Source organism: Hyla sarda, chromosome 13 (genome assembly GCF_029499605.1).
Source record: "Hyla sarda isolate aHylSar1 chromosome 13, aHylSar1.hap1, whole genome shotgun sequence".
In the NCBI taxonomy this organism is placed as follows: Eukaryota; Metazoa; Chordata; class Amphibia; order Anura; family Hylidae; genus Hyla; species Hyla sarda.
The window spans coordinates 1,713,260-1,729,531 of record NC_079201.1 but is presented as its reverse complement, the minus strand read 5'-3'; the positions used below and the strand labels follow the sequence as shown (position 1 = coordinate 1,729,531).

Sequence of the window (16,272 nt, the reverse complement as noted above, 5' to 3'; positions counted from 1 at the left end):
TTCAGTTTATCCCAGGACCGCCCACCTAGCAAACAATTAAGAGAATTAACAAGCCTCATGCTAGGCCTGGCTATAACATCCATCAGAACCTCATCCACTTGTGTTATTGAATAGACTCAGTTCTGATGCACAAAGATGACCTATAGTAGGGAGGGTTTGTATGTGCTGCCTTCAGACTCATGGAAAGCAAAATTACGGTAAGTACAAATTTTATAAGTAATTTCTCTGCGGAGCCTTCAATCCCCCGCACTAGATAAGAACTCCGGATCTGAAGAAACACAAAACCTTAAGGAAGTCTCCAGAAGACTTCGGATCGTCCATGGACAGATATGGAATGGTTCTGGGACTCCATGTACGGTCAGTCCAAGTCTGGAGACATTTATTCATGACCAGATCCCCGGTTATATCAGCTGTGTATATATAATATTATATCCGGTTATATTAGCTGTATATATAATATTATATGCGGTTATATCAGCTGTATATATAATATTATATCCGGTTATATCAGCTGTATATATAATATTATATCCGGTTATATCAGCTGTATATATAGTATTATACCCGGTTATATCAGCTGTATATATAGTATTATACCCGGTTATATCAGCTGTATATATAGTATTATATCCGGTTATATCAGCTGTATATATAGTATTATACCCGGTTATATCAGCTGTATATATAGTATTATACCCGGTTATATCAGCTGTATATATAATATTATATCCGGTTATATCAGCTGTATATATAGTATTATACCCGGTTATATCAGCTGTATATATAGTATTATACCCGGTTATATCAGCTGTATATATAGTATTATATCCGGTTATATCAGCTGTATATATAATATTATATCCGGTTATATCAGCTGTATATATAGTATTATACCCGGTTATATCAGCTGTATATATAATATTATACCTGGTTATATCAGCTGTATATATAGTATTATATCCGGTTATATCAGCTGTATATATAATATTATACCCGGTTATATCAGCTGTATATATAGTATTATACCCGGTTATATCAGCTGTATATATAGTATTATATCCGGTTATATCAGCTGTATATATAATATTATACCCGGTTATATCAGCTGTGTATATAGTATTATACCCGGTTATATCAGCTGTATATATAATATTATACCTGGTTATATCAGCTGTTTGTATAATATTATATCCGGTTATATCAGCTGTATATATAATATTATATCCGGTTATATCAGCTGTATATATAATATTATACCCGGTTATATCAGCTGTATATATAATATTATACCCGGTTATATCAGCTGTATATATAATATTATACCCGGTTATATCAGCTGTATATATAATATTATATCCGGTTATATCAGCTGTATATATAATATTATACCCGGTTATATCAGCTGTATATATATAATATTATACCCGGTTATATCAGCTGTATATATAATATTATACCCGGTTATATCAGCTGTATATATATAATATTATACCCGGTTATATCAGCTGTATATATAATATTATATCCGGTTATATCAGCTGTATATATAATATTATACCCGGTTATATCAGCTGTATATATAATATTATACCCGGTTATATCAGCTATATATATAATATTATACCCGGTTATATCAGCTGTATATATAATATTTGGTTATATCAGCTGTATATATAATATTATACCCGGTTATATCAGCTGTATATATAATATTATATCCGGTTATATCAGCTGTATATATAATATTATATCCGGTTATATCAGCTGTATATATAATATTATATCCGGTTATATCAGCTGTATATATAATATTATACCCGGTTATATCAGCTGTATATATAATATTATATCCGGTTATATCAGCTGTATATATATAATATTATACCCGGTTATATCAGCTGTATATATAATATTATACCCGGTTATATCAGCTGTATATATATAATATTATATCCGGTTATATCAGCTGTATATATAATATTATATCCGGTTAGATCAGCTGTATATATAATATTATACCCGGTTATATCAGCTGTATATATAATATTATATCCGGTTATATCAGCTGTATATATAGTATTATATCCGGTTATATCAGCTGTATATATAATATTATACCCGGTTATATCAGCTGTATATATAATATTATATCCGGTTATATCAGCTGTATATATAATATTATACCCGGTTATATCAGCTGTATATATATAATATTATACCCGGTTATATCAGCTGTATATATAATATTATATCCGGTTATATCAGCTGTATATATAATATTATACCCGGTTATATCAGCTGTATATATAGTATTATATCCGGTTATATCAGCTGTATATATAATATTATACCCGGTTATATCAGCTGTATATATAATATTATACCCGGTTATATCAGCTGTATATATAATATTATACCCGGTTATATCAGCTGTATATATAATATTTGGTTATATCAGCTGTATATATAATATTATACCCGGTTATATCAGCTGTATATATAATATTATATCCGGTTATATCAGCTGTATATATAGTATTATACCCGGTTATATCAGCTGTATATATAATATTATACCCGGTTATATAAGCTGTATATATAATATTATACCCGGTTATATCAGCTGTATATATAATATTATATCCGGTTATATCAGCTGTATATATAATATTATACCCGGTTATATCAGCTGTATATATAATATTATATCCGGTTATATCAGCTGTATATATAGTATTATATCTGGTTATATCCGCTGTATATATAGGGAAAAATTGTACTTACCGTAATTTTGCTTTCCATGAGTCTGAAGGCAGCACAGAAGGGTTAATAGCTCCTTTCAGTTTATCCCAGGACCGCCCACCTAGCAAACAATTAAGAGAATTAACAAGCCTCATGCTAGGCCTGGCTATAACATCCATCAGAACCTCATCCACTTGTGTTATTGAATAGACTCAGTTCTGATGCACAAAGATGACCTATAGTAGGGAGGGTTTGTATGTGCTGCCTTCAGACTCATGGAAAGCAAAATTACGGTAAGTACAAATTTTATAAGTAATTTCTCTGCGGAGCCTTCAATCCCCCGCACTAGATAAGAACTCCGGATCTGAAGAAACACAAAACCTTAAGGAAGTCTCCAGAAGACTTCGGATCGTCCATGGACAGATATGGAATGGTTCTGGGACTCCATGTACGGTCAGTCCAAGTCTGGAGACATTTATTCATGACCAGATCCCCGGTTATATCAGCTGTGTATATATAATATTATATCCGGTTATATTAGCTGTATATATAATATTATATGCGGTTATATCAGCTGTATATATAATATTATATCCGGTTATATCAGCTGTATATATAATATTATATCCGGTTATATTAGCTGTATATATAATATTATATGCGGTTATATCAGCTGTATATATAATATTATATCCGGTTATATCAGCTGTATATATAATATTATATCCGGTTATATCAGCTGTATATATAGTATTATACCCGGTTATATCAGCTGTATATATAGTATTATACCCGGTTATATCAGCTGTATATATAGTATTATATCCGGTTATATCAGCTGTATATATAGTATTATATCCGGTTATATCAGCTGTATATATAGTATTATATCCGGTTATATCAGCTGTATATATAATATTATACCCGGTTATATCAGCTGTATATATAGTATTATACCCGGTTATATCAGCTGTATATATAGTATTATATCCGGTTATATCAGCTGTATATATAATATTATACCCGGTTATATCAGCTGTGTATATAGTATTATACCCGGTTATATCAGCTGTATATATAATATTATACCTGGTTATATCAGCTGTTTGTATAATATTATATCCGGTTATATCAGCTGTATATATAATATTATATCCGGTTATATCAGCTGTATATATAATATTATACCCGGTTATATCAGCTGTATATATAATATTATACCCGGTTATATCAGCTGTATATATAATATTATACCCGGTTATATCAGCTGTATATATAATATTATATCCGGTTATATCAGCTGTATATATAATATTATACCCGGTTATATCAGCTGTATATATATAATATTATACCCGGTTATATCAGCTGTATATATAATATTATACCCGGTTATATCAGCTGTATATATAATATTATACCCGGTTATATCAGCTGTATATATAGTATTATATCCGGTTATATCAGCTGTATATATAATATTATACCCGGTTATATCAGCTGTATATATAATATTATATCCGGTTATATCAGCTGTATATATAATATTATACCCGGTTATATCAGCTGTATATATAATATTATACCCGGTTATATCAGCTGTATATATAATATTATACCCGGTTATATCAGCTGTATATATAATATTATATCCGGTTATATCAGCTGTATATATAATATTATACCCGGTTATATCAGCTGTATATATATAATATTATACCCGGTTATATCAGCTGTATATATAATATTATACCCGGTTATATCAGCTGTATATATAATATTATACCCGGTTATATCAGCTGTATATATAGTATTATATCCGGTTATATCAGCTGTATATATAATATTATACCCGGTTATATCAGCTGTATATATAATATTATACCCGGTTATATCAGCTATATATATAATATTATACCCGGTTATATCAGCTGTATATATAATATTTGGTTATATCAGCTGTATATATAATATTATACCCGGTTATATCAGCTGTATATATAATATTATATCCGGTTATATCAGCTGTATATATAATATTATACCCGGTTATATCAGCTGTATATATATAATATTATACCCGGTTATATCAGCTGTATATATAATATTATACCCGGTTATATCAGCTGTATATATAATATTATACCCGGTTATATCAGCTGTATATATAGTATTATATCCGGTTATATCAGCTGTATATATAATATTATACCCGGTTATATCAGCTGTATATATAATATTATACCCGGTTATATCAGCTATATATATAATATTATACCCGGTTATATCAGCTGTATATATAATATTTGGTTATATCAGCTGTATATATAATATTATACCCGGTTATATCAGCTGTATATATAATATTATATCCGGTTATATCAGCTGTATATATAATATTATATCCGGTTATATCAGCTGTATATATAATATTATATCCGGTTATATCAGCTGTATATATAATATTATACCCGGTTATATCAGCTGTATATATAATATTATATCCGGTTATATCAGCTGTATATATATAATATTATACCCGGTTATATCAGCTGTATATATAATATTATACCCGGTTATATCAGCTGTATATATAATATTATACCCGGTTATATCAGCTGTATATATAATATTATATCCGGTTATATCAGCTGTATATATAATATTATATCCGGTTAGATCAGCTGTATATATAGTATTATACCCGGTTAGATCAGCTGTATATATAATATTATATCCGGTTATATCAGCTGTATATATAGTATTATATCCGGTTATATCAGCTGTATATATAATATTATACCCGGTTATATCAGCTGTATATATAATATTATATCCGGTTATATCAGCTGTATATATAGTATTATACCCGGTTATATCAGCTGTATATATAATATTATACCCGGTTATATAAGCTGTATATATAATATTATACCCGGTTATATCAGCTGTATATATAATATTATATCCGGTTATATCAGCTGTATATATAATATTATACCCGGTTATATCAGCTGTATATATAATATTATATCCGGTTATATCAGCTGTATATATAGTATTATATCTGGTTATATCCGCTGTATATATAGGGAAAAATTGTACTTACCGTAATTTTGCTTTCCATGAGTCTGAAGGCAGCACAGAAGGGTTAATAGCTCCTTTCAGTTTATCCCAGGACCGCCCACCTAGCAAACAATTAAGAGAATTAACAAGCCTCATGCTAGGCCTGGCTATAACATCCATCAGAACCTCATCCACTTGTGTTATTGAATAGACTCAGTTCTGATGCACAAAGATGACCTATAGTAGGGAGGGTTTGTATGTGCTGCCTTCAGACTCATGGAAAGCAAAATTACGGTAAGTACAAATTTTATAAGTAATTTCTCTGCGGAGCCTTCAATCCCCCGCACTAGATAAGAACTCCGGATCTGAAGAAACACAAAACCTTAAGGAAGTCTCCAGAAGACTTCGGATCGTCCATGGACAGATATGGAATGGTTCTGGGACTCCATGTACGGTCAGTCCAAGTCTGGAGACATTTATTCATGACCAGATCCCCGGTTATATCAGCTGTGTATATATAATATTATATCCGGTTATATTAGCTGTATATATAATATTATATGCGGTTATATCAGCTGTATATATAATATTATATCCGGTTATATCAGCTGTATATATAATATTATATCCGGTTATATCAGCTGTATATATAGTATTATATCCGGTTATATCAGCTGTATATATAATATTATACCCGGTTATATCAGCTGTATATATAATATTTGGTTATATCAGCTGTATATATAATATTATACCCGGTTATATCAGCTGTATATATAATATTTGGTTATATAAGCTGTATATATAATATTATACCTGGTTATATCAGCTGTATATATAATATTTGGTTATATCAGCTGTATATATAATATTATACCCGGTTATATCAGCTGTGTATATAATATTATACCCGGTTATATCAGCTGTATATATAATATTTGGTTATATCAGCTGTATATATAATATTATACCCGGTTATATCAGCTGTATATATAATATTATACCCGGTTATATCAGCTGTATATATAATATTATACCCGGTTATATCAGCTGTATATATAATATTATACCCGGTTATATCAGCTGTATATATAATATTTGGTTATATCAGCTGTATATATAATATTTGGTTATATCAGCTGTATATATAATATTATACCCGGTTATATCAGCTGTATATATAATATTTGGTTATATCAGCTGTATATATAATATTATACCCGGTTATATCAGCTGTATATATAATATTTGGTTATATCAGCTGTATATATAATATTATACCCGGTTATATCAGCTGTATATATAATATTTGGTTATATCAGCTGTATATATAATATTATACCCGGTTATATCAGCTGTATATATAATATTTGGTTATATCAGCTGTATATATAATATTATACCCGGTTATATCAGCTGTATATATAATATTTGGTTATATCAGCTGTATATATAATATTATACCCGGTTATATCAGCTGTATATATAATATTTGGTTATATCAGCTGTATATATAATATTATACCCGGTTATATCAGCTGTATATATAGTATTATATCCGGTTATATCAGCTGTATATATAATATTTGGTTATATCAGCTGTATATATAATATTATACCCGGTTATATCAGCTGTATATATAATATTATACCCGGTTATATCAGCTGTATATATAGTATTATATCCGGTTATATCAGCTGTATATATAATATTTGGTTATATCAGCTGTATATATAATATTATACCCGGTTATATCAGGTCTATACTCTTATTTGGATATTATTCTCCTACTTAATGATGATTCTTAGATTTCCCTATTTTTTACGTTCAGTTTTTCTGTATTTTTTTTAACCCTAGAATTTGTCACAGGAAAAACAAGTTGTTTCTAGGAGATTTGCCAAGTGGAATGTTTTTCCTATTTTATTACGAACTCCTACATGTATTTGTGAATCAGCCGAGAGGGGACGATCCATGAGGGATCGGGGGGGGGGGGGGGGGGACAAAATCTCCAACGACTAAGAGAAACGTTTTCACCCCCTGGGGCTTTTTACACCCTCTGTCTGTTTACATCCGGGATCGGTTTACCCCCCCCCCCCCCGGATCTGTTTACCCCCCCCCCCCCCGGGTCTGTTTACCCCCCCCCCCCCCCGGGTCTGTTTACCCCCCCCCCCCCCCCGGATCTGTTTACCCCCCCCCCCCCCCGGATCTGTTTACCCCCCCCCCCCCCGGGTCTGTTTACCCCCCCCCCCCCCGGGTCTGTTTACCCCCCCCCCCCCCCGGGTCTGTTTACCCCCCCCCCCCCCGGGTCTGTTTACCCCCCCCCCCCGGGTCTGTTTACCCCCCCCCCCCCCGGGTCTGTTTACCCCCCCCCCCCCCCCGGGTCTGTTTCCCCCCCCCCCCCCCCCCCGGGTCTGTTTCCATCCTGGATCGGTTTACCCCCCTGGATCGGTTTACCCCCCTGGGTCAACCAAAAATTTACCAGAGTTTTTATCTCCCATTCTTCGAGTTTAATCATGTGACTCAGAGGAGCCAATCAGACGCCTCCGTATTATCCTCTATAAATGCTGATTTTCTAATAGGAAGTCAGGCAGTGTAACCTAATATTTCATGAATAAATTGATTCCTCTCATGTCTGTAATGTGTGAAAACATGATTATGGCCGACTACGCCCCAGTGCCTCCTCGACCCCAGCGCTCCTGCTCCAGCATCACTTCATATTTATGCTAATGATTGGTGCGCGGTCACTTATACACATTAGTAGTAGTGCCCAATACCCTTTTACTGTAGATCTTCTATTTTAAAGGGCCAGTGCTTCATTATTAAAGAATATGACAACAAATTATATTTTAGCGTGCTTTAGTTGTTTTTTTTTTTTTTTTTTTTCCAAAGTAAAGTTTTATTGTTTTTAACATATGAAAAAAAAAAAAAACAATTGGCAAGGCAATATGGCGGTATATAGTAACAAATATCACATTACTGTACAGCCGTGTAGAACAATCACATAACAGTAAAGTCATGTAGAACAATCTCTCTAGTTCGATCTATGTATCCATGTAGAGCGAGAGAAAGCCATGGGAGAAAAGAAAAAAAAAAAAGAAAATAAAACTATCTCGCCATTTTAAAGCTGGGATAACATTGCGAATGGTGTACACTCTTCAGGAGTTTTTGTTTTATATTGTGTAAAATCTTATGGTTTTTATATTTTGGGATTTCAAAATTTTATATTTTATTATAATATTTATGTCAATTATGAGTTGACAGACCCCACATTTAATGATAATGAGCGGACTCTGCTGACCCCGCCCTCTAATGATAATGAGCTGACTCTGCTGACCCCGCCCTCTAATGATAATGAGATGACTCTGCTGACCCCGCCCTCTAATGATAATGAGATGACTCTGCTGACCCCGCCCTCTAATGATGATGAGCTGACTCTGCTGACCCCCGCCCTCTAATGATGATGAGATGATTCTGCTGACCCCGCCCTCTAGTGATAATGAGCTGACTCTGCTGATCCCGCCCTCTAATGATAATGAGCTGATCCTGCTGGCCCCGTCCTCTAATGGTAATGAGCTGACTCTGCTGACCCCGCCCTCTAATGGTAATGAGCTGACTCTGCTGACCCCGCCCTCTAATGATAATGAGCTGACTTTGCTGACCCCGCCCTCTAATGATAATGAGCTGACTCTGCTGACCCCGCCCTCTAATGATAATGAGCTGACTCTGTTTGCAGTGTTCTCTATATACCTTGCGGAGGGCAGATATCAGTAGGGGCACATGGTGGCACCAGTATAAGGAGGGTCTGGCTTGGGGGAGTTGCAGAGCAGATAGGTAGCTGAAGATTTGGAATAGTCCAAAGAGGAGTGTAGGGATTGGTAGTTGAGAGATTTGTCCCCTGGTGTGAGGCACTCGCCCTCCACAAATCCAAGACTTCTCAGTTTTATCTACCCCAAAACAAAACATTATCAAAGACCATGTGGTACCAGTAATTACTAGAAGAAACTGTTTTATTTAAAGCTCCAAAACCGCCGCACTACCTGCAAATGTCCCTGTAAATGATCCTGCCTAATAAACATGCTCCTGTCCCCCCTGTTGTCTTCTCTGGCTGCGTGATATTCCTTGCCTCCCCTTGCCTAGATCTCCAAGAAATCATTGCAGCTCTGCTGGTCAGCGCACTCTCTGAGAACAGCCCCCACCTTCCTGCTCTGAGCAGCAGAGAGAGGTTCATTGTCTGATTGGCTAAGGCTGCAGCACACTCCTCCCAGTTCTCAGCTATGGGTTTAGTTCCCCGGAGTACCCCTTTAAGACTTTAACAAGGAGATAATGCCACTTTAGCTTCCATCGGATTCAATGTCTTCTAGTCATAATGAATTACCTTAATTATATGACCCAACACTGTTTTTGTGATCGTTTTTTATTTATTATGTGAAAGTTAAATTTGAACAAAAACATAAAAAAAAGGAAAAGATGACGTAATCCTGGCAGAAGATTCCTGGAGATCTGGTCATGGATAAATGTCTCCAGAACCATTCCATATCTGTCCATGGACGATCCGAAGTCTTCTGGAGTCTTCCATAAGGTTTCTTCAGATCCGGAGTTCTTATCTAGTGCGGGGGATTGAAGGCTCCGCAGAGAAATGACTTCTAAATCCAGACCATGGAGGGCGGAGGTGATAAGGAGAGGTTTATAGCTGCGCTTTATTACCTAATAACATTTTACGACCACATTGTATCCCATAATAATAACAGGGACCTGAGGAAGATCAGACTGGGACCTCACAGCCCAAATTAGGAGCCATGTTCTTCCTTCTCCTTCCTGTTCTCCTCCGTTATTTATGGTGTCATTGTTTTCTTCTTCATTTCTTCCACTTTTCTCTTCTGTTCTTTGTTCTTCTCTTAGGTTTATTTTCTTACTCTTCTAGTTCTCCTCCTTAATCTACTTTTTTTTCCTCTTTATCTTTTCCTTAAAGGGGTACTCCGGTGGAAAACATTTTTTTTTTCCAAATCAACTGGTGCCAGAGAGTTTAAACAGATTTGTAAATTACTTCTATAAAAAAAAAAAAAAAATCCTAATCCTTCCAGTACTCATCAGCTGCTGTATGTTCCACAAGAAGTTGTATTTCTTTTCTGTCTGACCACGGTGCTCTCTGCTGCCACCTCTGTCTGTATAGGAACTGTCCAGAGCAGGAGAGGTTTGCTATGGGGATTTTCTCCTGCTCTGGACAGTTCCTTACACGGACAGAGGTGGCAGCAGAGAGCACTGTGGTCAGACAGAAAAGAATAACTCAACTTCCTCTGTAGTATACAACAGCTGATAACTACTGGAAGGATTAAGATTTTTAAATAGAAGTAATTTACTAATCTGTTTACTTTCTGCAGCCAGTTGATATGAATTTTTTTTTACACCGGAGTACCCCTTTAATCCTTTTCCTTCCCCTTTAATCCTTTTCCGTATCCCTTTCTTCTTCCTTCTCTTTCCCCTCTGTTTCCTTCTTGTCTGTGGCTCTTTCTCTTTCCTCCTCTTCTTTTGCTCCTCCTCCTCCCTGTCTCTTTCTCCTTTTTCCTCTTATTTTGGCTCCTTCTCCTCCCTTCTCTTCTTTGGCTCTTCCTCCTTTCTCCTCCTCTTTGACCCCGCCTCCTTCCTCCTCTTCTTTTTCTCTTTCACCTTCATCCTCTTTGGCTTCTGCTCCTTCCTTCTCTTATTTGGCTCCTCCTCTTCTTTTGCACTTCCTCCACTTCTTCCTGCTTTCTCCTCTTCCTTCCTCCTCAACTTTGGTTCCTCCTCCTCTTTGGCTCCTCTTCCTCCCTGGCTCTTCCTGCTTTCTCCTCATTCTCCCCCATCCATGTTCTCTTCCAGGAGTTTACTGTAATGGGACGTTCGATCAGTTCGCTTGTTGGCCCCTCCTTCTTCTTCCTCTTCTTTTGCTCCTTCTTCCTCCTCTTTGGCTCTTCTTTCTCCTTTTTCCTCAATGACTCCTCCTCCTTCCTCTTCTTTGGCTCCTTCTTCCTCCTCTTTGGCTCTTCTTCCTCCTTCCTCCTTCTTTGGCTCCTCCTCCTTCCTGGCTTTTCCTTCTTTCTCCTCCTCCCTGGTTCTTCCAGCTTTCTCCTCCTCCCTGGTTCTTCCAGCTTTCTCCTCCTCCCTGGCTCTTCCAGCTTTCTCCTCCTCTTTGGCTCCTCCTCCCTGGCTCTTCCAGCTTTCTCCTCCTCCCTGGCTCTTCCAGCTTTCTCCTCCTCCCTGGCTCTTCCAGCTTTCTCCTCCTCTTTGGCTCCTCCTCCCTGGCTCTTCCAGCTTTCTCCTCCTCCCTGGCTCTTCCAGCTTTCTCCTCCTCCCTGGCTCTTCCAGCTTTCTCCTCCTCCCTGGCTCTTCCAGCTTTCTCCTCCTCCCTAGTTCTTCCAGCTTTCTTCTCCTCTTTGGCTCCTCCTCCTCCCTGGCTCTTCCTGCTTTCTCCTCATTCTCCCCACCATCATTGATGACCATGTTCTCTTCTCTTCCAGGAGTTTACTGTAATGGGACGTTCGATCAGTTCGCTTGTTGGCCGTTTTCTTACCCAGGAAACGTCTCTGTCCCTTGTCCGTGGTATCTGCCGATGATCCGAGAAGGTAATGAGAAGGATATGAATGACTTAGTATATAAATGGTAATATCCAGTGGTCTGTAGACTGCCAAGACCACGGTATTATTAGGCACTGTATGATTATCTGTATACTGTATGGCGGTATTATTATACATTGTATGGTTATCTGTATACTGTATGGTGGTATTATACATTGTATGGTTATCTGTATACTGTATGGTGGTATTATTAGGCACTGTATGATAATCTGTATACTGTATGGTGGTATTATTATACATTGTATGGTTATCTGTATACTGTATGGTGGTATTATTATACATTGTATGGTTTTCTGTACACTGTATGGTGGTATTATTATACATTTGTATGGTTATCTGTATTCTGTACGGTGGGATTATTATACATTGTATGGTTATCTGTACACTGTATGGTGGTATTATTAGGCACTGTATGATTATCTGCATACTGTATGGTGGTATTATTATACATTGTATGGTTATCTGTATACTGTATAGTGGTATTATTATACATTGTATGGTTATCTGTACACTGTATGGCGGTATTATTATACATTGTATGTTATCTGTACACTGTATGGCGGTATTATTATATACTGTATGGTGGTATTATACATTGTATGGTTATCTGTATACTGTATAGTGGTATTATTATACATTGTATGGTTATCTGTACACTGTATGGCGGTATTATTATACATTGTATGGTTGTCTGTACACTGTATGGTGGTATTATTATACATTGTATGTTTATCTGTACACTGTATGGCGGTATTATTATACATTGTATGGTTATCTGTACACTGTATGGCGGTATTATTATATACTGTATGGTGGTATTATACATTGTATGGTTATCTGTATACTGTATGGTGGTATTATACATTGTATGGTTTTCTGTACACTGTATGGTGGTATTATTATACATTTGTATGGTTATCTGTATTCTGTACGGTGGGATTATTATACATTGTATGGTTATCTGTACACTGTATGGTGGTATTATTAGGCACTGTATGATTATCTGCATACTGTATGGTTATCTGTATACTGTATAGTGGTATTATTATACATTGTATGGTTATCTGTACACTGTATGGCGGTATTATTATACATTGTATGGTTGTCTGTACACTGTATGGTGGTATTATTATACATTGTATGTTTATCTGTACACTGTATGGTGGTATTATTATACATTGTATGTTTATCTGTACACTGTATGGCGGTATTATTATACATTGTATGGTTATCTGTACACTGTATGGCGGTATTATTATACATTGTATGGTTATCTGTACACTGTATGGCGGTATTATTATACATTGTATGTTATCTGTACACTGTATGGCGGTATTATTATATACTGTATGGTGGTATTATACATTGTATGGTTATCTGTATACTGTATGGTGGTATTATTATACATTGTATGGTTATCTGTACACTGTATGGCGGTATTATTATACATTGTATGGTTATCTGTACACTGTATGGCGGTATTATTATACATTGTATGGTTATCTGTATACTGTATGGTGGTATTATTATACATTGTATGGTTATCTGTATACTGTATGGTGGCATTATTAAGCAGTCTATGATTACCTGTATACTGTATGGCGGTATTATTATACATTCTATGGTTACCTGTATACTGTATGGCGGTATTATTAAGCATTCTATCATAACCTATATACTGTATGGTGGTATTATTAAGCATTCTATGATTACCTGTACACTGTATGGCGGTAATATTAGGCACTGTATGGCGGTATTAAGCATTCTATGATTACCTGTATGGTGGTATTATTAAGCATTCTATGATTACCTGTATACTGTATGGCGGTATTAAGCATTCTATGATTACCTGTATACTGTATGGCGGTATTAAGCATTCTATGATTACCTGTATACTGTATGGTGGTATTATTAAGCATTCTATGATTACCTGTATACTGTATGGCTGTGATATTGGGCACTGTATGATTATCTGTATACTGTATGGCAGTATTATTAAGCATTCTATGATTACCCGTATACTGTATGGCGGTATTAAGCATTCTATGATTACCTGTATACTGTATGGCGGTATTAAGCATTCTATGATAAACTATATACTGTATGGTGGTATTAAGCATTCTATGATTACCTGTATACTGTATGGCTGTGATATTGGGCACTGTATGATTATCTGTACACTGTATGGCAGTATTATTAAGCATTCTATGATTATCTGTACACTGTATGGCGGTATTATTAAGCATTCTATGATTACCTGTATACTGTATGGCGGTAATATTAGGCACTGTATGATTACCTGTACACTGTATGGCGGTATTATTAAGCATTCTATGATTACCTGTATACTGTATGGCTGTGATATTGGGCACTGTATGATTATCTGTACACTGTATGGCAGTATTATTAAGCATTCTATGATTATCTGTACACTGTATGGCGGTATTATTAAGCATTCTATGATTACCTGTATACTGTATGGCGGTAATATTAGGCACTGTATGATTACCTGTACACTGTATGGCGGTATTATTAAGCATTCTATGATTACCTGTATACTGTATGGCTGTGATATTGGGCACTGTATGATTATCTGTACACTGTATGGCGGTATTATTAAGCATTCTATGATTATCTGTACACTGTATGGCGGTAATATTAGGCACTGTATGATTACCTTATACTGTATGGCGGCATTATTAGGCATTCTATGATTATCTGTACACTGTATAGCAGTAACATTAGGCACTGTATGATTACCTTATACTGTATGGCGGTATTAAGCATTCTATGATTACCTGTATACTGTATGGCGGTAATATTAGGCACTGTATGATTACCTTATACTGTATGGCGGTATTATTAGGCATTCTATGATTATCTGTACACTGTATGGCGGTAATATTAGGCACTGTATGATTACCTTATACGGTATGGCGGCATTATTAGGCATTCTATGATTATCTGTACACTGTATGGCGGTAATATTAGGCACTGTATGATTATCTGTACACTGTATGGCGGTAATATTAGACACTGTATGATTACTTTATACTGTCTGGCGGCATTATTAGGCATTCTATGATTATCTGTACACTGTATGGCGGTAATATTAGGCACTGTATGATTATCTGTACACTGTATGGCGGTAATATTAGGCACTGTATGATTACCTTATACTGTATGGCGGTAATATTAGGCACTGTATGATTATCTGTACACTGGCGGTAATATTAGGCACTGTATGATTACCTTATACTGTATGGTGGTAATATTAGGCACTGTATGATTATCTGTACACTGTATGGCGGTAATATTAGGCACTGTATGATTACCTTATACTGTATGGCGGTAATATTAAGCACTGTATGATTACCTTATACTGTATGGTGGTAATATTAGGCACTGTATGATTATCTGTACACTGTATGGCGGTAATATTAGGCACTGTATGATTACCTTATACTGTATGGCGGTATTATTTCACACGGACACTGGCCCCTTCTCATACCTGGATCCTCACACTTGAGCCCCCCCTGACGTCCCTGCGGCTGTCATCTTTATATACACATTTTCATTTGATAGCGGCAGATGATAAAATCTATATATAGATCCCTTCATTATACAGACATGGCGGTTTAATCATCGTCTCGAACCGACAGCAGGACGTGATATTCAATAAATGTCACTTCCGAAAATGTGACAAATCTCTCCTAGAAAAATCCCATTTATAATAAACATATAAGGAGTTGCGCGGCCACCGCGCATCCATATAGACCACAGATTCCAGGAGCCTGTGCCTTTAAATGAATGGATCCGCGGGTCCTATGGGGTCTTTATATACCCAGGACA

At 35.7% G+C, this 16,272-nt stretch overlaps 1 protein-coding gene across 3 annotated transcripts in view; it reads left to right on the top strand.

Moving 5' to 3' along the window:
• Positions 1-16,272, top strand: part of GLP2R (glucagon like peptide 2 receptor) — a 109,215-nt gene that overhangs the window by 79,652 nt on the left and 13,291 nt on the right. For all 3 annotated transcript variants that reach the window (XM_056550338.1, XM_056550336.1, XM_056550337.1), the window contains one exon: positions 12,304-12,408. In XM_056550338.1, coding sequence (XP_056406313.1) covers positions 12,396-12,408 — 13 coding nt within the window. In that variant the 5' untranslated portion in view covers positions 12,304-12,395. The remainder of the gene's footprint in view (positions 1-12,303; positions 12,409-16,272) is intronic.